Source organism: Aythya ferina, assembly GCF_964211825.1.
Source record: "Aythya ferina genome assembly, chromosome: 12".
Taxonomy (NCBI): Eukaryota; Metazoa; Chordata; class Aves; order Anseriformes; family Anatidae; genus Aythya; species Aythya ferina.
The window spans coordinates 306,648-333,375 of record NC_140308.1 but is presented as its reverse complement, the minus strand read 5'-3'; the positions used below and the strand labels follow the sequence as shown (position 1 = coordinate 333,375).

Below are 26,728 nucleotides of genomic sequence, written 5' to 3'. Positions count from 1 at the left end.
TGATTAGATTTTTTTCTTCTTTTAAGAGCTTTCACATTCCAATAAAAATGCTAAATCAGCTCTGAAGCAGAATTGTTAGGGAGTAAATAGCTAGTCACATTTAAAGAAGGAAAAGATCTGACTTTACAGCTCTGACTTTACAGCAGTGGATGAATCTAAAGAATATTTCTGGCTCCACAAAAATGATAGTGGTGGGTGGTGTGAGGGTGGCTGAGAGCTGGGTAAGAGCATCTGCACTGATGGCACTGCAGACAGCCAGGCCCAGATAAGGTGGTGTGTGCACCTGACGTGGCTCATCAGAATACATGGAAATTAAATTGCTGATGTGTCTTTATTTAAGAAAAGGAGAATATGATTCTTGATCTCTGAACCAAAGGTGCCTGAAATGAAAAACCCAGACTTTGCCTTATAGAAGCAAATAATAAAAGTCTCCTTTGCATGTGGGAAAGGGAGATCTTTGTCACTTTAATTATAGACATTTCTCAACGGAAATCTAAAACAAGTTTTGATCAAAGGGAGTATAATTGCTGCACTAGTTGGCAAACGCAGTATGCCTGTACTGAAGGACATTCTGGAACACAGGTTCTTGGGAGACAAGAATAGGCTTGCTATCCAGCCATGGCTCTGGTGCATGTGGTGAGTAAGACAAAATCTGTGTGTACTCAGGAGTGTACCTGTGTATGGGTCTACTCATGATGGCCCCCATGAATTTGCATTTCTTATCAGAAGATCCTTGCCATTTTAATTTCCTGCCTCTCTATCATTCTGCCCTCCCTGGGAAAGGGAGGAGGGGCTGTGTGCTTCCTGAGGAGCAGAACTCCACTTTGAGTTCCTTCTTTATGAAAGTCCATACAGATTTTCTCTTGTTATTGTTGTTATTATTACTCCAGTCTGTTATGATGAAGAGCTGTAGGCTGATTAAGGGTTGTGACTCTGATAGCCAGTTCCTCCCTTTTGCCCTAACTAGCCTTAACTATTCTTACTTACAGAAACCTTCATGGGACAGCTGAATGAGCCTGCTTTACAGGGCTCACTGGCAGAGCATGAAATGGCAGATTAGAAATCAATGCAGAGAGTCCAAGTGCATACTTCATCACTCAGGAGAAAGAAATACAGTATTTCTGGTCTGAGCCTTGTACTCATTAAAATCACATCCTTTAAAATAACTTTTAATTTAAAACAGTGATCAGTAGGAGTGGGGAAAATTTTATGCAGAGGGAATTTTCCAAAGGAGGACAAGCTGAAGGCAGCGTGCAGATGAAGTGTGTTGTTTACCGTACTGCCCATTGGCTTTATGGAGCTCTCTATGTGTGTGCCCTGCTTGTGTTCAGTAAAAGTTTGTTTGTAACCTAATGGACCCATAACATGGCAGCCCAGGGAAGCTGAAAATACTCAGGAAAGGGATCAGAAAGACAGACCTGCTGGTGGGAGATGGCTGGCAGTGCTTGCTGAGGGCAGCCTCACAGGAGCGACGAGGCCTTGTGCGAGAGCGTGGGGCGGGCTGGGGTGTGTGAGGCACAAGGCACAGCAGCAGCAGGAGGCCCAGCAGCGCCCGGCAGTGTGAAGCAGGGGCAGGAACCGACGGGACACAGCCTGGGACAGAGACGGGGGCAGCCGGACCGTGCCCTGTCCCGTGCTCCCAAGCTGGCTGTCGGCGGGCAGAGGAGCTGGCCTGCGGAGCCAGCCCGGAGCCTGCGCCACTTCCCAGCGCGGATCTGGCTGCCCGGCGGCCGACGGCACGCTGCGCGGTCTGCCCTAGCAGCAGCCCTGCTGGGCAGCAGCGCCTGGGCAGGTTGGCCACGGGGTCACTGCTAACCAAGGTCTGGAGCCCTTGGACTGTGCAAATCCCCTCAGCTATCTCCAGCACCCATGGAGATAATATTGTTCCTCAAGGCAAGATGTGAAATGGAGTGAAACATAAATAGCAGCAAGGGGAAGAAGAGAGAGATGTGTATAAAGAGGGCTTGCGTTCATTCTCCTTTAAAAGCAGTGTGGTGTTTGGGGTGTTGCACATTTTCTCACTGGAAGTGTGCTTCAGTTTAGCTGTGTAGTGTGTGGAGTTTGAGAACAAGACTTTTTCATTAAGCAAATATCTATCTCCTTTACTGGGTTTCTGTCATTGTTTCCAGTGAGATGGAGCTGAAGTGTCTGGTCCCAGCCTGCAACTTTAATTAGGGCTTCTGTACTTGTAGTTGCAGGAGGTTTGGAGGATGTCCTTGTTTGGTTGAGAGTTAATTTACTTCATAATATGGTAGATATTAATAATATCTACCATATTATTAATAATATTATTTACATTAATAATATTATTTACTTCATAATATGGTAGATATTAATTTACTTCATAATATGGTAGATATGGTGTTATGTTTTGGATTTGTAATGCAAATAGTGCTGATAATGTACTGATGTTTTAGGTGTTGCAGAGCAATGCTTACTCAGAATCAAGGACTTTTCAGCTTCTCATGCTGCCCTGCCAGTGAGGAGGCTGGGGGTGCGCAAGAAGCCGGGAGGGACAGAACCAGGACAGATGATCCCAACTGGCCAAAGGGATATCTGTTACCATATGGTGTTATGCTGAACAATAAAATGGGGGAGTTAGCCAGTGGAACTGTTGCTGTTCAGAGTCTGGCTGGGCATTGGTGAGCTGGTGGTGAGCAGTTGTATTCTGTACCACTTTTTTCCTTTCCTTTCCCTATTAAACTGTCTTTATCTCAACCTACAGGTTTTCTAATTTTTGCCCTTCTGAATCTTGTCCCCCCATCCAGCTGGGGTGGGATGGGGAGTCAGCAAGCAGCTGTGTGGTGCTCAGTTGCTTACCAGGGTTAAACCATCTACCACTGCAGATGCTCTGCTCTCTCTACATTTCCAGATACTCTGCAGAAGTTGGAAGGAGGCACAGAGCATTTACCCAGACCTTCTATGTTTGCTATAGCAGAAATAAAAATAAGTGAATTCCAGCAAGAACCAACCTGCTTAGAAGCGATTACAGTATACTAAATGTGCAAACTGCTACAAACTTAAATTTTCACTTCACACAAAGCATACTGTGTACTTCGTCTTTCTTTCTTGTTTGGAGTTCGAGATGAAGCCAGAGCTGTTACTGTTGGAATGTATTAAAGGAGAACATAAACTGTGTTTTAAATATACAATTCTGAATTTGGAATTGAGATTTGATACTCTTGTAGAAAGTCCATTTTTTGGCCTGTAACTGGATTTTACTGAGTTGAGGCCATGAACTAATTTTGGTGGGAAGGAATATGTTATTCCACAATGGAGTGGAGGATGAAACTATTCACTACTGGCTTGGTTTTCTTTGTGTGTTTCTCTTTTTGCTTGTTTGTTTTACGTTCCTGAAGTCTGGGCATATTACAGTAAGTATTGGCTGAAGAATTAATAGGCACTGTGCAGAGGATGCAGCTGAAAATGCATGATGAATTAGGCTAATGCATAGACTTTTCATCTACCTTCACATTGTTGTGTATAATGGAAAACATGTTAAAATACACTATGGTTGCAGTTAACTTTGCAGTCCAAATATATATTCCTATATATGAAGGAGTTCCCATTCATTCAGAACCTAATTATGTGTTTACTGATCCCATCTTGGACCAGTCTTGTTCCCATTATAGTTGCTGGCAAAATGCTCATTGACATCCAAGGTGCAGGAGAAGGGCTGCACTGCTCTCCTTGCCTGTTCTGTCACCCTGGCTTACAGCTGTCTCATTGCGGACAGAATTGGCACTCAGATGTGGAACATGGGTTTGTTCCTTGCCAGCCATCCAGCACAAGCAGGGAATAAGGCTGAGGACTTGAGGAAATAATTGAGATTTATGTGAAGGGATAGTAATGTATGCACACAGCTTGTCTTCATCATTCTGAGCTTTGAGTATTTATCTTCCCTGCTTTAATATTAATCCTGTTGGTATTTCTGTGGTTGGCTGTTTTTATTGGTGGACCTTAAGAAAAGAAATTGCTTTCTCTCTTCTACCCTGAACTAGAAGAGAATAGCTACCAGGAGAGAGAATGTACATGCAAGTGTGCAGCAGTGAAAAATGAAGACACCATGCAGTAGAGTTGTATGGAACTGTATGTTTTTAAAATCCTCAGTGTTTTAAATGTAATGTAGCACCTCAGCCTATCTTTTACAGCATTCCAGGTTCCTATAGAGACTTTGTGCTATACTCAGTAGACAAGTTCTTTATATCCGGTTGGGATATTCAATGCCATTTGCTTCCATTTAGAGCATGAAAGGAACAAGCCTGTTTCAAAGCACCCTTCTCCTCATCTACACATACTCAAATTGCAATGTATCCTTCTGCCCTAGCTGAATCCCAATATATTGTACATAAATGTAAATGCTTTATCTACCTGCTAATTTTCAAGATATGTCTACCTACTCTAATCCTAAAGCTATTATGAAAAAGGAATAGAATTTGCAAAGAACATGCATGTATTTTATAAAATTAAGAACTGAAACCAACCAAAAAAAATTAAACGTATATAATTTGTCAACTAAAGATGCTAACTGTAGAGATGGGAGACATACTGGGTAGTAATGAGAATTTTGCCTGTCATGATACTAATAGAGGAGCCAGTTTTATGCACTTGTAGGCTTACCTTTTTGAGTTACAGCTTTAAAACACAGTTCTGTATTATGTTGCTTTGGCACTAAAAATAAGTTAGATAAGAATTTAGGAAGGGTAATCTTTTGAACAGCTCAGCCATATCAGTCACTTTTAAAAACAGGAACAACAGAAATGCCCTGCATGTTCCATCTATTCCAGTATTCAGTCTCCAGCAGTGGCAGGCAAGATGCTGCGTAGGGCAAGTCCACAAGCCCCAATGCTATGAGCAGTAGGTTCCCTCTAGGGTGCACAGGCATTGGTTTTGGGATAGTTGAAAGTGTATCTCTGTTTCCTTAGGCTTGCTGAGTTCCTGACAGTATCTACTGGCTAGTCATTTATTCTTCATTCTGGGATGATTTAGTGTTATTTTGCTTATTTATAACTCTTTCCACCGTTTCTTTTATTTTCTAAACATAGTAAATAATATACCTTCAAGAATTTCCATTATGTGGCTGACAAATGCTCCAATTTTACTCAAGTTCTTTGTTCTTCCGTAAACCCTCAGGTGATAGATCCAGGTCATAAAGAAAGCATGCAACAGAGTTCCAAGTAAGAGCCAAGCCTTTTGACCTTTAGTAGATGTACAAGACTGTGTCTTCAAAGGCAATGTACTGCTTGCTTAGTTACTTGATACTGAAGGAAAATACCTTTTTGCAAGTTGTTAAAACCAGGCCAGACATAACTGTACTGCAGTCTGATGTCTGCTTTCTCCATTCTCAGATATGAACCTGTGCTCAACTTCACAAGCTGCTATCCTACTGGAGATAGGAAAGTACTTGCTACAGAAATTCAATGCAAACTCTTGATGTGTCTCGTGTTTCTTTTTTGCTACAGACAAAATAGAGGGGATTACCACCTGACCTGCCTTTGTTCAAGAGCATCTGTTGACTATGAATCACAAAGGGTCAGACTCTTTAGGAATCCATCTCACCTCTCAAGAGCAAGTCATTTCAGCATGCTTGTACAAACAGAATGGATTATTTCTTAGGCATGAATGAAACTGTGGGAGCCCTTTGCTAGATGGGAAGTGCTATTTTGGACCAGTCTTCCATGGTGTTTGATAATAATATAACAACCTGATCCTCTGCATTTATTTATGAAAGTAAATGGAAGCCAGGAATCAACACTGGAAAGCTTTTGGTGCTAATGCAATATTACTTCTAGAATGGTTGCTTGTGTGATACTTCTAAAAAGATGAATCAGCAAAAGTACAAAAGGCAGCATGCCAAACTGTTTTCTGTCTTGTTCTATTGGCTCTTACGTTCAAATTTTATAATAGCAGTAGAGGAGGTTGATATGACATCTTTCAAATATGAAGAAGCTTCTGCCAAGGGGAAAGGAATAATCTGTTTTCTGTGTTTAAGAATTAATGATTTAAATAGCAGGTAGGTTAGATTAGCTGCTCTGAACCTGTAGTCTGTAGACCCCTGGGGTTCTTTTGCAGGCTCTCTGGTCCATCTGTCTTTAAGTGTTAGCAGACTTGCTTTTTCCAGTTAAGAGTAATCGTTCATGTTGTGATTTTTTTATATGTAGATTTTTATTGGCATCTTCAGGAACAAAGCTGAAGGTATACTGACAAGTTCCTGAGTAACCTGATCTGATTAGACCTGCTTTGAGGAGAGGGTTAAACAAGGTGACCTCTGGAGGTCCTTTCCACCCTTAGATTATTCTTTCGTACTATGTATTTTCAGAGAGCTCAGAGACATCTTTTTGCAAGGTTGCAGGGAGAGGCCAGTTTTAGGCCTTTGTATGTTTTGTCCCAAGAGTACTGAGATTATGTGGCCTATGGCATGACTCTCAACAGTCTGAGGCAAGTTGCACTAACTTCTAATGACTATCACTGTAAGCTGAGACATATTAATTATGCTAACGCCTTTCTTTGTTCTGTGACAAGGGCAGAGTAGCACAAGCCTAGTTTGACCTTGTATATTGGACTACATGTAAAATAAACCAAGGCTTGAGACAAAAAACCCTAGTAAAATCTGGGCATCTTTAAGTTGAAAGAATTGTTTGTACTAAGACAAGGCATTTGGGCAGCTGGATTATTTCTATAATAAGCAAAGATATAATTACAATTCCAAAGAATATTTTTAAATGTGTATGTTGCAGGGAGAATTGGCAACTGTTTTCTAGGAATTTCTTCTCTGGCAGTTAGGTGAGGAAGAAGCATTTTCATATGGCCACCCATAGTCCTTGACTAGAATCCTGCATTTACTATTGCATTACTGTTCCCTGTTCTCTGTAGCCAAAAGGAAGAGGAAGTTACTGTTAGTACATGGGGGCAGCTAAAGCTTTAAATATTTTCTCTCACCTTATCTTTGCTTTACCCCTCATATTTCTTTGCTTTGTATTTCATGAGTCTGGCATAACCCTAGACATAGAAACCTTTAAAACTTCAGTGGCTAAGTGAAACAATGGCATATCAAACCATAGCATAAGTTTGGTAAGACTTTTTCAGAGACTGAAGATACAGATTATCTGAGCTACCTGTTTTTCCTGTCTTTTATATGCTTTTCTTTGGTTTAAAAGGGAGGAGGGGATAGTGGGCTTTAACAGCAGCTTTTAAAAATCTCTCTTCTTTCTAGCAAGTACAGGTGACGTATCTTTGATAGCTCCAAAAAGCACATTGGTCATTTTCAATTTGGAAGGTTTTATATAATAGCACTGTGTTTGTTACCAAAGACAAATTCAGTGATGCTTACTGAGTTACTGTCTGTTAAAAGAGGGTCTCAGATGTTCTCCATGATGATAGGCATCCAGAGCCCTGTCCCACTGCACATGAGCCTCTACTCCCCGGAACCAGCTAGGGTTTAATTTCCAAACAAGACTAGCTGAAGCTCTGCTGGAGTTTCTCAAAGTCCCCAGTAAAGATGAAAATTTACTTAGTCATGATCTTTTCAACAAGATGCAGAAAAATTCTTCCGTGGGTAGTTATAAGGTAGTCTGTCCACTGCCAAATGTTCTTTCTAATTTTCTTGTTTCAGAATAAACAAAGAACTTTCATATCATAAAGCACAAGTGCCTTTGCAGTAATTCCATCCAAGATCTAATCAGGTGTTGTGGACAGTATTGTCTTGTAGTTGTGAATTGTTCAAGTTAGTTGATTTCTGTCCTCATTATGTAAACACTTAAATATTCACAGTCTTTGCTATAGAGCCCTTCTTCAGAACCTAAGGGTGCAGTTTCTGGAGCTATTTAAACATAGATAACCTTCCACGATAAGCAGAAAAATTCCATCCCTCTCATCTTTCCTTCCTAGCCTTTAACTTTTGATCCTTCAGCTACCTTGTGCTGGTATTGGTGCTCCTTCAGCTGCAGCATGAGATTGAGAAGAGAGGTAGCCTGGGTGAGAACTGATGCGGGTTAGTGTCACAGGGGAGATGGCAGGAACACGCAGGAGGAGGAAGGCAGGATGTCCCCCCCCTCCTCCTTTGGTATAATAGATTAAACCCATAGTGAAATGCCAGCCTGACTTTGGATGAAGGGTGCAACATGTTCAAGATTCACTGCTTTGGGATGGAGGAACTGCAAGATAAACTCTAAACTATTTTCAGTGATCAAGGATTGTGGTGTTAAAGCTAACAGGTGAGATGACAGCCATACATCACTTCAGCAAACAGAGCACTTGCTTCCATGTGCTCTGCTGGGAGTCAATGGCTCTGTGGGACACGTGCCAGGTGCTTCAGGAGCATCCTCTAGCCATATATCTCACGGGGCAGGCAGAAGGAATGTGCTAAGCAATAGTCTCACTCGCAGGCTTCTGGATGACAAATATTGCTTAAACGAGTCCATTAAAGTAAAATAAACCCTTCTCAATGTACATGGGGAGCATATATAACACAATATATGAAGCACATGTATATTTGCTATATTTAAAACCTGAATCTATGAGAATGGTCTAATATATACTTTGAATAAGATACATTCAGAGCTGCCAAATGGGAAGCAGTGTTTTGAGAAAATTTGTGGGTTTTGAGAAAATTTTAACCCTCTCCCAGGGCAGTTTTCTCCTGCAACTCCACAGCCTCTGGAAGTAATGAAGCTACAGAAGACAAGTGGAAGTAAGGATCTTTAGGTTCAGCAGAGCTAGTTTTTCAAGCAACATAAAATCCACCAAAACACCTGGGTAGAAAGAGGAAAGTCAGGAATGGAGAAGAATATCTGGAGTTATGAGTGCTGGAGTGTGCTTTGTCTGGGTCCTGGAAATGGGAAATAAAGACAGCTGAAGGAGAGAAAGAAAAATAAAACAGGGAGTATGGAACAGAAAAGTGTGTCAAAGCCTGGGTCAGTGAGTTATGTCATGAAGTGATGTGTCCTGTTGGCCTAGTGGGGTTGAACTAGAAGGACATAAGCATAGTATTGAATTCTTCAACAAAAGAGATGAGAACAGGTCAAGAATAGACCTTTGTATCCCACTAACAGCTTGTGAAAGGGAGGCAAGATCCTTGCTACATATCACCCCAAGTCAAGTACGTTGCATATTCCATGATTTTAGGTTTGTGGGTAAGAAGGGTGATGAAGTAACAGAAGGTAAAATCACCCCCCTTTGAGGGGGCAAAAAATGTCATGGTGGGCTGGTGAGAGATGAGAGTACGGTGGCACGTGAAGAGAGATGATGAGAGCTGCAGAGAGAAGGGAGAATGCAGTATGGTGAAAAGAACTCTGAAGTTCAACTGATCTTGTGTTGGTTTGGGCACCGTGCTTTAGGATTCTTGCAGTGCTGTTCCCTCACGCTGGTGATAGTGCCCTCTGGAAGGTACCATACCTGCCTGTAGGGAGCCCTGATGGCGGTAGGCTCTGTGCTCTCCAGTGAGGGACCACTCAAACAAGACATCTGGAACCAATGGGGTTTGTGCCTTTCATTGGACTGTGTTTTTCTGTATACTTCGTCAGCCTGAAAGTCTGATGAGACCCAAACTACATTGTAATTATTTCCATGCAAGACAGCAAAGGTTTCTATTTAAAACAAAACTTAGTCTGATATACCTTCCCTGGCAAATAAGCTTGAACAATTAAAGGTTTTTAACAGTAAAAAAGTATGTTTCAATTATGTTTCAGAGGATTATAGTCTACCACCTTGTCTAAGTGGAGAAAGAACAGGTGGCAAAATGAGGTTTCTCTCTACAGCTTAAATGAAATCAGTCCTCACCAACCCCAGTTAGTTCTTTGCCTGCTTATTCCTGTGTTAATTTAATATGGATCTTCATAGGGGCTTAATTTGAGAGCAAGGAGGCAGCAGCTATGTTCTGTCTCCTATCTCTGTACAGATCCTCCCCTCATCGTCTCAGCAGACAACACTTTGGCTTGCTGCCTTGGAAGAATATTTACTACAGTGACTGTCAGAGGAGGGGGATTTGTGAAGACTGGGATTTTTCAAGTGGGTCTCAGTCCTGCTGGCTCGCAGACAGTGAACTGTAAAGGGTCATGAATGCTGTGACTACTCAGGAGCTTCAGCCATTTTACCCCACTTGAAGTTTTGGGAACAACTATAGGAATCAGCTTTGACAAGGTATCAGTGCATTCTACATTAGAAATAATTTCTAGGCCTTGAGCTGGCTTCAAAAAAAAAAAAAAAAAAAAAAAAAAGCTGGAGAGGCTTTAATTACATCTCCACTAGTGATAAAACAGTACGGCGCCCCAAAATTAACGTGACTGATGTCTATATTCTATTGAAAAACGAGAGCTGTCCTTTCCACATAGAAAACAATGCACACTTTTATTGTCAATCAGAATTTCCTCTAATGCCTGCCAACAAAAAGGTCCTGTCCTTCTGGGCTACAAACTATTTGTTTCTCTTGTACAACCTCTATAAACGTGATGTGTCTGTCGTTGTTCAGAAAAGGAGAGCTGATGCCTGGGGTATCTACATCTTTTATGTTCGGGAGGGAAGGAATAGGCTTTGCAGTGGGATTTGAGTCTGAATCACAAACTATAATGTTATTGGAAATGGAAGAGTAGATGCAGTGAAAAAATGGAGAGGGAAGTGCTATGAACTCTTTGAAAATTCCTGCACTTCCTATTAATAGATCTGTGTTTAAAACAATGTGAAAAATTAAATCTCTCTAAGGCATTGAACCATGTGCGTTCCCACGAGTGCTCAGCATGTGTCTGTGCTCCACAGATCAGATATTGTCCCTCCCATATTGGCTCCAGGCTTGCATTGCAACAGGAACCTTGGTGGGTCTTGTAGCATCACGGCTTTAGAGATTCATAGCTGGCTTCGTGATTTTATAAAACATTTGTGTTCTCCATACTTTATTAGTCACTGACAGACTCATTGTTTATAACATACTTCTCAGCAAGCTGTTTGCAACTCATCGCCCTGCTTGCTTTATAGTCTATAAATATTTAATTCTTTAATAAACTGCTTATATGTAATATCAAATGACTGATGCATTTCTTTCCCCTCTTCAGCAGTGTTACTATTTGCAAAACAATTCTTTTTTTGAATATCAATATGTCCCATAAATGCTTGAATTTCCTTTTCTAAATAGCAATTTCTTCAGGGTATTTGGTGAAATGACAAGCAGAGCAGTGGTTCCTGTAGTGTTATAACAACTGCCCCTTCCTAAAGCCTTCATGGGGAGATTCACTTCAAAATGGTCACAGACTTGTAATCAGAAATCGTTTGGGACAGTAGTGGCGATATTTCACAGCTATGCATGTCAAAGAGCAGCGGTAGCCTGGACAGGCCAGAACACCCTTACAGAAGCCACGTGAGAGCATGCTCACTACTATGCAGATCATGATGGGTATCACTGAGTGAGCGTTGTTTTTGCTCACTGCAGGCTGCATCACCACCTCCTCTGCTTCACACGTGGGCCTGTTGCAGGTATGGTCCAATGCAGGCTCCCCCCTGGGGAGCACTTGCAGGAAGAGTGACTGTAGGCTTTTGCTCCTGAGCTGCTCGACTCCCTCCTCCCTGGGGTTTCCTCTTACCTGGGAGCAGGCAGCGGGCTGGCAGTAGCAGGTTGCTCCCAGTCTCTCTTCCTTCTGGCCCCCCTCCAGTGGTGGTGTTGAATGCCCCCCTCCATGAGGTTGGAGTAAGGAAATCGAGACTGAGACTGCGCCACGAATTCTGTACTTCAGAGCCTGCTTTTTGTTTTTTTTTTTTCATACCCTCCCCCTCATGGCACATTTGTCTTTAGCCTTCTGTCCTTTCAGCCCTGACCTTCCCCTTCCCTAATGAGGAAGGCTCAGAGTCTGCGAAGGCGCTGTCCAGGACTAAGGTTCCTGTTGTGCTGAGCCTCCCTGCCAGAGCAGAACCAGGTCTGGGGAATGATTCATGTACCTGGAACAATGACAAGGACAGTGTTGCCTTGTCTTTGTTTTTGTCCTTCCATGTTGCCAGGCACCATTTTTGACAGAGAGCCTCTGTATAAAGCTGTCGCAAGGCTGGAGACCAGAGCGACGGGGTGGCATGGCGCGGCATCTTCTCGGTTGCTATTCTGCAAGGTCTAGGTCACAAGTGCCACTGTTCTGGGATCAGAAAGCAGTTGGATAGGGTGGATGGGGTGGCAGTGATCTGCTCAGGTCACTTCAGCTCGTCACAGCTGCTCGGTTCCTTACAGCAGACAGGCTTTGAGCTGATCACTGTATTCTAGGCTGGCTGGCATACCTGCTGCATTTTGTCAGGATGACAACGTGTCTTCTCTGAGCCTTCGATAATGTTGTGTGGTCATGGATGGAATATTCACATCTAACCTCAGAGTCGGATTGATGATCAGGCTATCTCTTGTGCCATGAATCTTTGCACTTTTTGAAACTGCGAGCAGAGAGAGCCTGGATTCTTGCCTAGAGGTGGTACTGGTGTCCTATTTTTGATCAGAACTGGCAGGCTGTTGCCTTGTACTCAGTCTCCCAGGTGGCTTTGCATGTGTGCATGTGTATGACAAATGCATCTGTTGACATGCAGGAAGGAACAAGATGCAGAGAACAGCTAGGTGGGCCCGTGGTTATGAATCTTTAAGCAGCACTGGGCAGCAACATCCCTCTTTGCTGTGGGCCTCTGCATCCTCTACCCGTTAGTTTTAGACAGATGCTAACTGGCACATGATCTGTTTGGGGCTCTTAGTGCTCCCTTCGTGGTGGAGCCTTCCTAAAGGAGACCTGGTTGCTGCTTGCTCAGAGGTCCACAGCCTCCATTGGGCAGATGCTCATACTGTATCCTTGTCTGTGTCAGACAGCATACTTTTTAGAGGCAGGAGAACCACCCCAGCCTGACAGCTGGGGATCTGCTCAGTATTGTTCCTGGAGTCACTGGTAAGGTCTGTGTGTGCCCACAGGAAGGGAGAAGAGGACAACTCCTCCCAGAAAGGTCCCATCTGCATTGCCTTTCCTCTCTGTCCTGCCTGCTCTCTTTCTGGGTGTAGAGAAGAGTCATGCTCCCTCCCTGAAGACCTGGCATCAACCTGAGCCTTGTCCACACCAGAAGGTAGTTTGCTGTGTAGGCAAAGCCATTTGGGATCTGTGTGAGGCAAGCACACAAGAAAGACCCTCCTAAATCTAATGTCAAACAATGAAGGAAGTAGGGTGTTGCTGTTTGGTGCTGCCCATTCTTTGTTAACCCTTTCTTCACATATGTAGGTGCATGCCCCTGATCCAGAAGAGCATTCATAGCAGAGCAGAGTAGCCAAGAAGTCCCGTTCCAACATGCACACATTTTTGTATCACATTTTATCCGGTGATAACATTCACTGTTTTGAGAAAGAAGCGGCTGAAGTAGCTCCTACCCTGCTGCCAGCTCTCTGGTGGCACAAGCAGCCAGGAGGAGCCCTGCCTTGCCCGGCTTCGCCACGCTGCAGACACAGAGCCAGCAGGGCAGAGACCCACTGCATCGGAGCTGCTGTCCCCTGAGAAGCACATGTGAGCCTGGCATTAACCAGCAGCAGCGTCTAAACACCAACACACACTGCTGTGCTGTCGTTCCACCTTCAAGGCTGTCATCGGGCCCCTCCTTTGCAGATCTGTGGAACTTAACACATTCACCCTCCAGTTCCTCTTCCGTTCCCCTCCTACCACGCACTTCACTGAGATTTCTGAATGGAAACACAGAATTGTCTCGGCATCCAGCTCCCAGCCCTCAGAGAGTCTCCAGGCAGTGAGTGCGCCTTGTGCCCTGGCTTAAGTATGAGTAATGATAAATAAGTAAATCACGCAGTGGGCTGTGCTATTCCCTAATGAGCCTGTTTGTCCCAAGCACTGTGCAGAAAACACTCTTCTCCTTGGCGATAACCTTTCTGCATATTAACATTATGCATGTATTCATGTGACTTCCTCTGCCTCTCCACCACCTCCTTCAACTCATTTGAATAAAAATAATTTATGTGGACATTCCTTCAGTCAGGATCCCCCCCCCAATAATATTTCGTTGATGCTGTGCACCCAAATGGGGTCGTTATGCTTTCGCATATCATTAGGGCTTTATAAAGAACAACAGCGACATCTGCATGTGCCGCAGCGCTACAGAGATGGGGGAAAAAAATACAGAAAACAAACCCCAAATGAGCTCCAAGCTTGTCTGGCTCTGTCTTTCCTCAGTGCCTTTGCCACCACCATGGACACAAGTAATTGTACAGTGTAATCACATCACAGCTCATCTGAATATTCATAACCAAGACAAAGACTTGGAGGAGAAGAAAAGTGGGGGAGGGAGGAGAAGGAGAATTCGAATATAAAACAGCATTTCATTTTGAAGCAAAGTTCTGCATTCAGCTCAAGAGATTGTCTTGATATCTATATTGTCTGTCTGTCTGCCATTCAAAACCAGTGGGTAGTGGTAGCATTGCACACATAGCCCCCTTCCACTGGGAAAGAAAATAAAGCAAAACAGCAAACAGCAAAAGAACTGCCCCCAGCAAAAGTGATATTTGAAGAGTCGCCAACGGTGGCTAACCAGCTGCTGTTTTACCACGAAAGAAACAGTCTATTGAGGGAGCTTTATAAAGACCCCAATTAATATGTTGTGCATGTATAAGATCTACAAAGAGCCCACTGTGTTCCTCCCCCCGCAACCACCACCTTCTCGTCCTGATCAGTGCCAGTGGAGAAGGATCTGAGCTACCAAATAATTGATTAATCACCTCAGCAGTGACAACACCCCTCTCCAAAATAAAGAGAGAAGAAAAACAAACACAGAAAGAGGCAACTGTTCACTAATTAGTTTGTAAATTACCGCTGGTTCCATCCTTCTTTTTACCTTAAAAAAAAAAAAAAAAAAAAAAGAGAGAAAGAGTAGAGAAATATAATCCCCATCTCAATGTATATGTTGTCTTCATTTCTTTTGTTTTACTCTGGCATCCTTTACTAATATTAACCAAGAAGTGTGGTGTTTGTCGAAGCTGTGGCTGGCTCTGCCAGTTCGTTCCCCAAAGAGCTCCTATTTCCATTCCACTGGAGCTTATATTCCTTTAAATGTCTAGCGCAGCATCATTTCCCCCTTTCTAATACATCACTCTGCTGGAATTAGAAGAATCCAAGGTTATATCCAACTTCAAAGGTTTCCAAGTCATCATGATTTTAGTAAATGTAGAAGACAGATCATGGAACAAGTCCCTGGCTTTTGAAGATAGGCATCATAGGGACCTTTCTCTCTCTGTCTCTTTCTCGCTCTCCCTCTCTCCCCCCCAACTTTGTACCTCTCCAGCTCTGAACGTCCCGCGCTAACGCAGTTTAATGATATGCAAATGAAATATGCATAAAACCATTCTACTGTATGATGATTAAACACTGGAGACATTAACAGCCGACGCTTCACTGTTTGACTATAATAATCTTTCCCGAACATCCACTTTGATTGCGGAGTTATGGAAACCCATAGCAGTTGGCAGAGAGAGAGAGAGAGAGAGAAGGAAGGAGAGATGCAGGGACGCATCACCCATCTCTGCATTTATCCCACTCCAGGAGACGTTTCCCCCCCTTTGTACTGCGTTCCTACTGCTGTCTTTTGTAATCCATCCATGCGGTCGCACCAGGGCGATTAACGGGAAAAAAAAACCTCTTTTCTCTTAATGTTTCAAAGCTCATTAGCCAAACGATTATTCCTCATTAACAGCGAAAGCTCATTCATTAAAAGAAAAAATATGCCCAAAAGATGCCAGCGCTGTTAATCCCGAGCCCTGTAGCTGGGCTGTAAATCCCATGCTAGTATTTTCCATGCAGAAGGGAAGCGCGCCAATCCACAAAAAAAAAAAAAAAAAAAAAAAGCAAAAAGAAAACATTTTGTGTGTTTTGTAAAATCCGCAAGAGAGGCAATTAATATTCCTGTTGTATGACTTTATTTTTTTGTCTCTCCCTTTTGTTTCCAGTGCCCTTCCCTGGCTCAGCGCCCGGTGCCAACAGAACACCTTGCAGGATCCTCAGCAACGCAGACAACGTAAGTAGCCAGCTGTCCCTTGACGCCCTCTTCCAAAAGCCTCAAGCCCTCCGGACCCTGCAGAGTGTGTGTGGCTCTTTCCCTCGCTCACCCCTCCGGAGTGCCACCTGGGTTTCACAAGTAGCACCTTCCAAATCTCTCTGTCTTCAAGTTTGTGCATGTCTGTGTGGCATCCCTCCTCCTCCTTCACTCCCATAGTGGATCTTGCAAAGGGCTTCAGATCGGCCCCATTCATCTCCCTGGTGATAGCAGTGAATGTAGATAAATCTCTGACTGCCTGCTTGCTGCTGGAGTATGATTTTTATTTTGTCTTCTGTGTATACCTAGGTCAAAAAGTGGGATGTATACTCACATTGTATAAGTGCGTGTGTGTGTGTGTGTATGTGTGTGTGTCTAAATGTGTCTCACCCAAGCACACAAACATACATCCCTCTGCGTGTGTATATGTATATTACATGCGTGCACACAAATATATATATCCACACACGTATGTGTGTATACACAGAGGTATACACACATACCTAGCACACACACACACTCGCACATCTAATCTGCAATCATCTGAGGCATTGTGTGCATATGTGTATGTGTGTCCATACACACACTTCTGTGTGTGCGTATGTGCATACACAGGCATCTCTCGCTCCATCTATAAACATTCCCTCTCCTCCCAGCAGAGGCTGTATGCAGCTGTGATCCTGCCCTATAAGAGCGGTATTCCTCCCTTCCTTCGGCATGCTGTTTGGAGACCTTCATGCTCCTTTCTCGGAGTCTCTCCCGAGCTGCAGAATTGGCATCTTTCCCTGAGGTTGTCCGAATGGCAAATGGCATCATCCGTAGCCAGCATTCTTGCAGCTTCTTATGGCATTTCTCTCTCGATGTCGGCTACTCCCTTTTGTTTGTTGTTGTTGACTGGGCTGGGTGTGGTTGTTGGTTTTTTTTTTTGGAGTTAATTGTAAATGAACCTGAATGGCAAACGCGCCAACAGCTTGCGAAAAAAAGAAAAAAAGAAAAAAAAAAAAAAAAAAGAAAGCCCCACACAAACGCCTTCTGCTGCGACAGATGCCCATGTTGCCCCTGGCATGGAGAACGGGCACAAGGGGTTTGTTGTTGAGGTTTTTTCTTTTGCTGTTTTTATTGTTCGCGTTTCCTTTTTCCCTCTATTTTTAAAGACTCCAAGATGCCGGCCTCGGCTTGGAACAGAACGGTGTCATGGCGGAGACGACGGCCTTTGTCTCACAGGGTGTGAAAGCATCCGTTGTGCTGGCTCCACTGCGGCAGAATGACGTTTAAAGGGGGGAAAAAGTGCTGGAAGTCAGGGTCGTGCCGTGCTGGTGGGGGAGCCCCGCTCCCCAGTAGCTGCGCGCGTCCGAGGAAGGGCTTGCAGCGGAAGAACCTCGTCTGTAATCCTGGCACTCGCGCCTTCGGTCGCTGCTCGCTGTTTGCTCCTGGGGGTCTGGATAATCTCCCTTAGCGTTACCGCACTGTCTGGCCCGCGCACAGGGCCCCCGTAACATATACCCGCCGCCGTTATCACACGGAACTGTGGCGTTGCCACTGAATGGATGGCACTGTGCCAACTCTTCTGCCATCCGCCCTTGCAGCTTTTTTTTCCTCCCTCCTCCCTCCCTCTCTCCCCTCCTCCTCCTCCTCCCGTCGACTTGACGTTAATTAACACACGGGTTAATTGATTTTAAAAGCTGAAGAATTACAGTTAACTTTTCCCACAGGGTACAGCCGCCAGCCGCCTGGCACGGCTCTGCCGCCCGTGCCGGTGCAGGGGGGCAGGGAAGCGCCCGCAGCAAAACCACGGCGGGCTGAGGGAGGCTGCCTGCCCACGGCGGAGGGAGCCAGCACGCTCCCGCCTCGTCCTTCCCAATATGTCACCATCGTGGTTTGCGATAAACAATCCAAACAATCCCTCCCCTCTGCACTCCCGCCACCCTCCCGGCAGGAATGCAGGCTCTGCCCAAGTCGAAGCAGCAAGGCTTTCCCCCCAAAGGCTCGCGGTAACACGCCGGCGGCCAGCCCTGGCTGGATTTCGCACCGCAGGGCTCCCCATCCCAAGCAACCTGGAGATGGCGAGGTGGGGAGTTTGAGGACTGCTGTCTTTTCTCCATTTATCCTGTTTTCCCGGGCGTTTTTTTGTTTCCTTAATTGGCTCAGATATGTCGCTTGGGGTGAGGAATCTCAACCACGGGAAAGTTAGTTCATTGTAATTACAAGAGAAATAAACCATGTGAGGGCTTTGTTTTTTTGCGTTCGCTCTCCCTCGCCCCAATCTCTGCTGCAAGTGAGGGTGAATGACAGTGCAGTTGGGAGGAGATGTGGCAGTGCTGGGAACTTGCCGCTTTCACCTTCTTGCGCTTTCATTTTATTTCATTTTGTTTTTTAAAAGCATGAAGCAAGTGAAGCGACAAGAGGAATCCATTATGCAAATCAGGTCACATTTGCATAATGCCTCATGACTGGAATATGCAAATGACTTGTATAATTTATGAGTGCCAGTGTCTGTCTAAAAGTGTTTCCCAGAATTTATAAAAAGTGAGACGTGGGGAGGGCAGCTGGGCTCACTGCCCTGCCAGGAGGGCTCTGTGCTTTCTTTTCAAAGTCTTCCTTCAGACCAGCAGCTGAAATGCTCATTAATGAGAAACAAGCCCCCCTTTCCACGCGTTTCCCCTCATCTTGTTTTCTGTTTCTCACCCCGCCAAGCCCCCACCTGCTCAACTCCAAACTTCTCCAGAAGGCGACCGACTAGTGCACCAGAGCCGGGACTCCTCCGCAGCCAGGCAGCTCTGGGCAGGCTGGCTTGGTCCGTGATTCACTCTGGATGGCTCTGTGGCTGCTACCAGCAGGAGAGACTGTACCTTTCAGGCATGCTGTCTGTGTGGGCACAGCACGCAGAGTGCGTGGACGCCTGCCTCTGACGTGCATGGGGGGATTGCTGCTCATCCAAAACGCGCCGCAACTCATGCCTTGAGTTGGAGACCTGTGCCTGACCTTCCAAAGAGCAGCAAGGTCAGTGCAGGGGTGGCAATGCTGCTGGGAGAGACCTCAGGCTTCCTGCATAGAGCAGGCAGCGTCTGGTTTCAGCAATGAAAAGGTCTCTGGAATACTCTGGAAATGCAGGATAGGGGCCAAGATTGTGGGTTGTTTTTTTTCGTTCTGCATGGTTGAAGATCTCAGGAGCACCAGGAGAATGCAGGTAGGCTCTCATTTCATAGGGGGACGCTGCTGCTCTGAGCTGTCTGCACAGGGAGAGGTAAATAATAACAAACCCTGGCACGTGGAAAGCTGCAGTGTGACTGCAACTGCGGCGTCTTTGGAGCATGCGAATCACAGGCTGCCCGGTCCCAGGCATTATCGCGTGGGTGGCAACAGGGTGGTGAGTCCCAGGGCTGGGGCAGCTCAGTGGCAGCCTTCCTTAGTTCTGATCTCAGCTCTGGGACATCCTGAAATGGCTTTGGGGCAGGAAAGTATGGTTTGCTTTTCATGAGAATCTGTGTTTTGGGTTGTAAAAACACATGTGTTTCTCTATTTTGTTTCAAAACATTTTTTATTGTGTTAGTTATATAAACTGATGAATCTTTAATTTGCAATCTGATTCAAAATAATGTACGTTTTCCTATGCTTTATTTAATAGTTGTATATGCATGGAGAGTACTGGTCTTGATTCTGACAGTGTGTGTTATATAAAACTTCTCCAACACAATGTAATGATTTCCTAAACTGTGCTCTTAACTGTGACTGTAGGATTTCTAGTGTGGGAATGTAAGTGGAGACTCTGCATTCAGTATAGAGAGAACAAAACTGGCTTGTCTTCTGTCGTGACAGGCAAGGTGAGAAGCACCAGCCCATCCAGACTCCAAAGTATGTTTCGCTCATGACTGTGCCACTTTGGTGCCCTCCTTTTGCACTGTGGGGATGACTGTCCTCCAGAGCTGGTCCTCACTGTTGAAATAAGCATATAAGTAGCTGAGTTTGACATGCAGCTTGTCCACAGCAAAGGGCTGGATCACTAGAAATACCTGGTGTGTCTGCCGAGGGCAGCAGGAGGCAGGCGCTCTGTGAGGAGACGTGGAGTTACAGCTATGTGGAGGGCCAAGGGCAGTGGAAGGGAACAGCGTGGCGGCCCTGGGCAGTGTCCTGGGTGGCACTGTCAGGGGCGCTTATACCTCCAAGTAAGAGTCCCTGCTTTATTCATCACAAAAGTTACTTTAATTGGAAAGGAGAGGAAATGATCTGTTTGCTTGTTAGGGCATTTGGTGCAAGGTCAGAGGATCCCACACCAGGATTTTAGAGTTGTTCTCCAGTGGTGCCTGCAATGGCCGTTCTTGCAGGGACTGGCTGGCACTGAGGCCTGAGGTCACAAGGTGGGAGGAGAACCCCGGTGGCTGTATAACAACTTGCAGGTGCTGGAATTCCATCTCTGTTTGGGGAAAGCCCACAGCTCCTTCTGGAGGGCTGACTGTGCTCTCATCTGTATGGGTTGCTGGCTCTGGTGTTCCTTGCCTACCACTGGTTCTAACCCATGTGGCACAAGGAGAGTATCAACACTGCGGGCACAGGAGCAGCAATGGAGCTCTCTACCCCTTCTTGGGGCACACTGCACAATTCATGTTTCCCTACCACACCTGCTCTCTCCCAATGCACGGAACTGCCCTTGAAACCTGGCACACCATCCCGACCTGCCCTGCTCTGCTGTCCCCAGAGAGAGCTGCCTGCTAGGGCACTCTCTCCCTTCCAGTGTTTCGGGATGAAAAAGGATCTTTCAGGTGGGAGAATGACAACTCATCTGGTATATGCACTGACACTTCCACATTTACCAAAGATTTTCTGGCCTTTGTAGATCATATAACAATGGTCTGTAGCATGGCGAATCCTTCACACAGTATTACTCATTTATTGTCTGTTTTATTATTGAGGTGGTGTTTTTTGCCAGCTGAACAGAGTGCACCTGACAAACTTGTGTTTTCTTCCCGTGTCTTCCAGTGCTTGGCCTCTGGTTTCCTACCTGCTACATTTGAATGATTCCCTGCAGCCCTCTCCTTGAGACTTACCCAGGCCTTTCTCTGCAATTCTTGCCTTCTGTACCCTGAGGGAGGTAAGCCATCTGAAACACCAATCAAGCTGACTGGCAGAGTCATACAAAATGGCACCTATTGTGCTGTTGAAATGTCTTCCTGACCTGGCATTGTTTAGGCAATTTGCTCTTTAGCACATTAATATGAGTGCTTATTATGTCTGTATTGAAGTCATCTAGTCTTCTTTGAGAGGGACTTATTTGGACTGCCATGTTTGCATCCTGATAAGGGACCCTCAAGTATCATCAAGTCCAGCTCCCAGCTTTACTTACTTTAAAATGTTTTTTGTTGGCATTGGTGCAAAACTCAACCAGTCATGGAGAAAGTATATTTCTAGTGTGAAGGATGAGAAATATGAAGGGTATGTATCTCTAACCACGGATTTCCAAATTACATACTGTAAAAATTAATATGGAAAGTAACTGTTGGACAAGTGGCATACAGTTCTCCATTTAGTAGCCCATCATCATTTTCCTCTTGACTTTTGTACTTCAAAGTCATCACAGGGAAAAAGACTGTTGTAATAGTCTTGTCTACATAAAGCCAGGATTAAGCAAGGACTTAATGGACTTTATTGCATTTTTGTTAATTGAGGAGTTTGCAGTGAGGGACTTCAGTGATAATTCTCATCTTTTCTATCCAAAGAGTACCCCTTGGGGTTTTCCCAACAGTAATGTCTAAATTGCAGAATCGTGAAGGAGAGAGGTTGCATAGCATACCTGTAGGATTTTTCGCTAGCCGTGGCTGTTCCAGGCAGGAGGTTGTTTTTTGCATGTGGGACTTTTGGCATCTCATCTCTTAGGACAAGCAGAACACTTTATCACAGAACATCCTGACAGGCACAAAGACCACTGGCCACCTCCTTTGCCATGAACACTGACCATGCAGTCATACTGTGTTTTTTCCTTCTGTCCTTCAGTCACTTAATAATGCACAGGAGATCTCCCTCTCGGCCCATAACAGTGGAGGTTCTCTAAGAGCTTTTGGTGCTGGGTCTCACTGGAAGTTCAGCACACTGTATCACACCAATCCCCTTTATTCATGTGCTCATTCAGAGATCTGCAATAGACTTGTGAGCTGAGGCTTCTCTGAATGTGGGGGCCTCCCCAGCAGCATGGTTTAACCATGTGCTGACTGACATTATTTGCCATTATAATTTCCACCAAGAAGAGTTCCTACATTCAACATAGAATCCTTGTTTTAAAGAATCACATCTCTCTTGCCACCTTCCATTCCTCAAATATGAATGCTGGTTTAAGCCATTAGAATACAGTAATAGATGGTCACCTGGAGCTCCAGTTCCTTCCTCACCGATCCTGAATAAGGCATGCAACATCAGCCAATGCCAGCCTGGGTTGCGTGGACACTTTTCATTTTCCACTCCTGCAAGTGTTGTTCCTTGACAGCTTGAGCTATTGATGCCAATGTAGCAACCCATGTTCAGAGCTGCCAGCTTCATCCTGGCCTTTTTCACTTTTTCACAAGAAAGATGAGGTGCAGGCAAAAGTCTGAGCACTGCTTTCTGAACAGTTCCATGAAGGCATCAGTTTGCCAGCAACAAGCATCAGCTGTCAGTGTTGCATTACCAGCCTTGGCACACCTGATGGATGTGCCTGACATAAAAAACAGCTTGTCTGCATGGGACTTATTGCCTGATGGTTGTAGGATAACAACAGTTGTAAGCAAAGTGTGTAAAATCTTTAAATCTTTAACAAATCTCTCATTAATCCCAACTAAGTAGATTAAAGCTGACTGCAGGCTTTAAAAGGAAGCAAGTTGATCACTTGTAGGGCAGAGAAAGTATATACAATGAAAAACAGTCAGATAGGCTGTAATGTGCAGTTCCGTTGTTTATAGTCTAGATAAAGCTAGGATGGCAGTCAGACCCCTGGACCTGGGTTAAAATGGAGCCAAAGATTCAGTGAGATGGCTCTGTACAGTATGATTCTGTATAGAGTGGTTAAAAAATATCAAAGATGCTACAGGCAGATATTGTCTGTGCAGTGCAAAGGAAATGGAGTGTTTCTGTGTGAATGGTATCTTGAAAGAAACAAAGCAGGGTGCTGAAGTCCCATATGAAAATCAGGATCTTTTGTAGGATCATATAATAGAATCATAGAATGGCTCAGGTTGGAAGGGATCCTGGTTCTTCATCAGGGTTCAGCCTGATGTTAAGGTCCTGAATATCAGAAGGTCCTGTTTGTGACCTCTGGTGGTCTGTCTACAGTAGTCACTGGAACTGATCTGTATTTGTGATACACAACTCTGATTGGCAATGAAGTGATTAAATACTGTAGCACAATAAAATTCAGCTTTATATTTACATTTTGCTCCATTAATCAAAGGAAGGGATTTTGTAAGGTTAGACTCTTAGCTTAGACTCTTGGAGTGATTAGAGGTTTTTCTTCATTGCAAACATGTTTTCCTGTTCTAAACACGTATTCCCAAATGTAAAAAGTCCAGAAACATTACTAGCTGTCGGTGCCACAAGTACAGGTGAAAGCTCTTCAGCAAAGGCCAGCCATAGATTTAAAAACATTCCTACTGTAATTGACTGACATGCTCTCAGCTGGTGCTCTCCCCTTTGCTCACCTGTCCACCCACCTTATTTGCCTGCTCACTTTGTTGTCTCTGGCTCTATACCCAGGGCCATATACTATCTGTCACTCTTTTGCCTGTCCTGGTGCCTTGTTTCAGTGATGCCTATTTTCTTTGCTAGTTCAGTGATTTGGTTTTCTCTGTCTTTTCCATTGACTCTCATCATGGTGCTGTTTCCAGGTCAACAATGACTAGCACAGTCTGCTCCAGCATCGGCATGTATGTGTTTCAGTGGTAACACTGTGATGACTGGTGCTAAAACTGGCAGCAATACCTACTGCTTCTGTGGTTGTATGGCTGCATGAAAACACTGATGTCAGCTCCTGAAGATGCAAGGTGACAGTCAGGTCAGTGGCAGGTTTTCTGAGTTCAGTGGTAAGCAAGGGAAAGCAGGATGCAGGATAAGTCTTCTGAAGGGACAAATGCTGCTTTATCTGCAAAGCCTGAATGAGCATGGGTTCAACAACAGAGCCCTTGGCAGTTTTCCCACACTGGCAGGTGGTGTTCTCTTTCAAGAGCAGCTGAAATTTGAGGGTGCTTTGTGAGCTGGGCAAATGGTCACCTCCCTGTTCCCTACTCACCATGTGAGATGGGCAGAACAATAGATTTGATAAAGGTAATTCAGACTGGGCCTTCACCATGCAGTTGTTGTTCTTCAGTGGTAGAAGAGGATATTGTACTTAGGATGTGCTGAGATCCACTCACCTTCCTTCCCAGATAGTCAGCTTTCTCACCCAGCAAACTGCCTAAGGGTGCAATAAGTAGGTTAATGCTTGCTTTAGGGTTAGCCTGAGGGTGAGAGTTCCCCATAGGCACAGCAGAGTTGTGTTTGTTCTGTGTGTGTGTAAGTTCATGCACGTGGAAACCGTCACGGTGAATACCTGCTGCTGCCATTTAGTTTTATGTCCTTCCCTTCTCATTTCTGTCACAGCAGTGGAAACCCGCATAACTTTGTGGCTGATTACTGAATACCAGTTATCTTCTTGTGATAATTTGGTTCAATGATGCCTTGAGTCACTCTTTTGAAAAAAATAAATAAACCAAAAAAATAAAGGAAAAAAAAAACAGTTTTGACTCTTTTGTTTGGAAACAAGTAGAAAGAGCAAGGGGCAAGAACAGAGAAACAGGAAACAGAAGCAATTCAAAAGGTGGCAATTACATCCCTGGGTATGATTTGCATGCTGCAAACATTAATGTATTATAACATGGAGAAACAGCTATTGCTTTGTCTCCTATTTCCAATGCACAGCATGTGTGCTAGGTTCCTTCATGGTTCTCCAGTCTCAGAATGTGGAGCATTCTGAGGCACAGGCAGCTGAACATCTTCTTGAAGAGGGTCAAGAGAGCCAAAGGCATCTCTTTTGGGCTTTGAAGCCCCATAGCTCAGATCAAAGCAGGCAACAGTAATGTAGCTCCCAGAAAACTGATTAGTTCTTTTGTGTCATCCCAGCCTGGGGGTACCTCTGTGGTGCTCTCCAGGGCTGAAGGAGGGGCGCTGGTGCCCTGTGTGCGCTGCAGCACATGCATCTTCTGGGAAGAGCTATGGGAGAGGCAAACACACCTGCTCATCTCAGAGGCTCTTTGACTTGGTCACTTCTTGCCTTGTGCTTACAGAAAAGTGACCCTGAGCTTAGGCTGTAAGCTTCAGAGCAGTGTAGCTGTTCCTGTGCTCAGCTCCTTGAGCAGAGCATGGAAAGCCTCATCCTGCAAGAAACTCTGTGTGATGACAAGTGGCCTGCACTGCTGGCACCTCAGCAGTGACATGTCTGAAGTGGAGGTGGTAGAGGACTCTTTCCAGTGGTGCCCAGCAACAGGATAGGAGGCAACAGGCACAAACCGAAACACGGGAAGTCTGGCTGAATATCAGAAAACACTTTTTTACTGAGAGGGTGGCAGAGCACTGGAACAGGCTGCCCGGAGAGGCTGTGGAGTCTCCTTCTCTGGACCAGATGTCTCGAGAGCTCCCTTCCAACCTCAGCCATTCTGTGATTCTGTGTGATTCTGTGATAGAACTGCAGGTGAGGTTCTTTGGTAAGAGTCCAGGTGGGGCAGTCCTCGTGGGAACAAGGAGGATAGGGTGACGAAGCTCTTGCAGAATGAGGGAGCTTGGGACTGGAGGGGAAGCAGAGTGTTGTGCCATTACAAGCAGGATTGAAATGCTCTTCTTCAAAGTGACTTGAGTAATTCATACTGTAGCAGGATCCAACAGAAGCACATTTGACTACCAAGCAAGAGTGGATTGTTTCTTTCCTGAAGTATGCTGGTCTGCACAGTCTCTTACATTAGGTTGATTCACTGTATGGTAGCCATTTGCACCCTCAAGTGAGTTCTTTTCACTGTGAAACTGTAGAAGCCATCAGTGAATATACTGAAGGGTGTTTTAAATGCAGGAAGTGACCAGGAAATGTGCTAACAGAATTCAGGCAAGAAAGTGTGGATTCCAGTTGCATGGACAGTGTGCAGCATCTGGTGCAGCTTCCACACGCTCAGACACTGCTCGAGGGTTGTTGGCCAGCTCCACCTGCACACTGCACAGGTAGAGACCCAGCCAAGCACAGCAGAAGGTTGCAGAAAAAAAATAGACCAAGGCTTCAGAATTTTCTCCCACAAAATGCTGAAATAACTACTGAATTGTACTACACTAGAGTATTTTAAGACCTTTTAAAATAAAGCAAAGAACAACTGTAAGCACTCTAAGTAAACACCGAAGCACAAGGTGTGAATGTCCAGTTGTGCTTCTCAGACATGCATGCAAACACCCAGAAAGTGCCAATATCAACATATTCAGTAGGTGCAGGGAACTAAGTCACCAAAACAGGGGCTGCTCAGACCTCCCTCTCTGCAGAGCAACAGTCTGCCCCTTCAGAAAAGATCCCAAAAAATCCTTTGGAATTTTGCAATGGTTTAATCTTAGATTTTCTCTGTATATTTGTATAACTAAGCAATTTCTGCATTCTCTGTGTTTTTTTCCCTTGTCTTTGATGCTTCTTTGAAGAATCATCCATATTTAAATGTGAATTGTTTTTAAAAATGAATTATTTAAT

The 26,728-nt window shown here is 44.7% G+C and overlaps 1 protein-coding gene across 11 annotated transcripts in view; it reads left to right on the top strand.

The window, feature by feature from the left end:
• The window catches only part of LOC311443089 (uncharacterized protein), a 113,289-nt gene that overhangs the window by 50,130 nt on the left and 36,431 nt on the right, over nt 1-26,728 (top strand). For 4 of the 11 annotated variants that reach the window (XR_014697066.1, XR_014697067.1, XR_014697068.1 and 1 more), the window contains 2 exons: nt 15,935-16,002; nt 20,995-21,106. Coding sequence is in view for 2 of the 11 variants with exons in the window: in XM_084532972.1 (XP_084389098.1) it covers nt 15,935-16,002 (68 nt within the window). In the remaining 9 variants the exon portion in view is untranslated. Of the gene's footprint in view, nt 1-9,895; nt 11,014-15,934; nt 16,003-17,941; nt 18,089-18,111; nt 19,021-19,042; nt 19,208-20,994; nt 21,107-26,728 lie in introns of those variants that run through there. The other 7 variants (XM_084532972.1, XM_084532973.1, XR_014697070.1 and 4 more) reach the window with 6 other exon arrangements.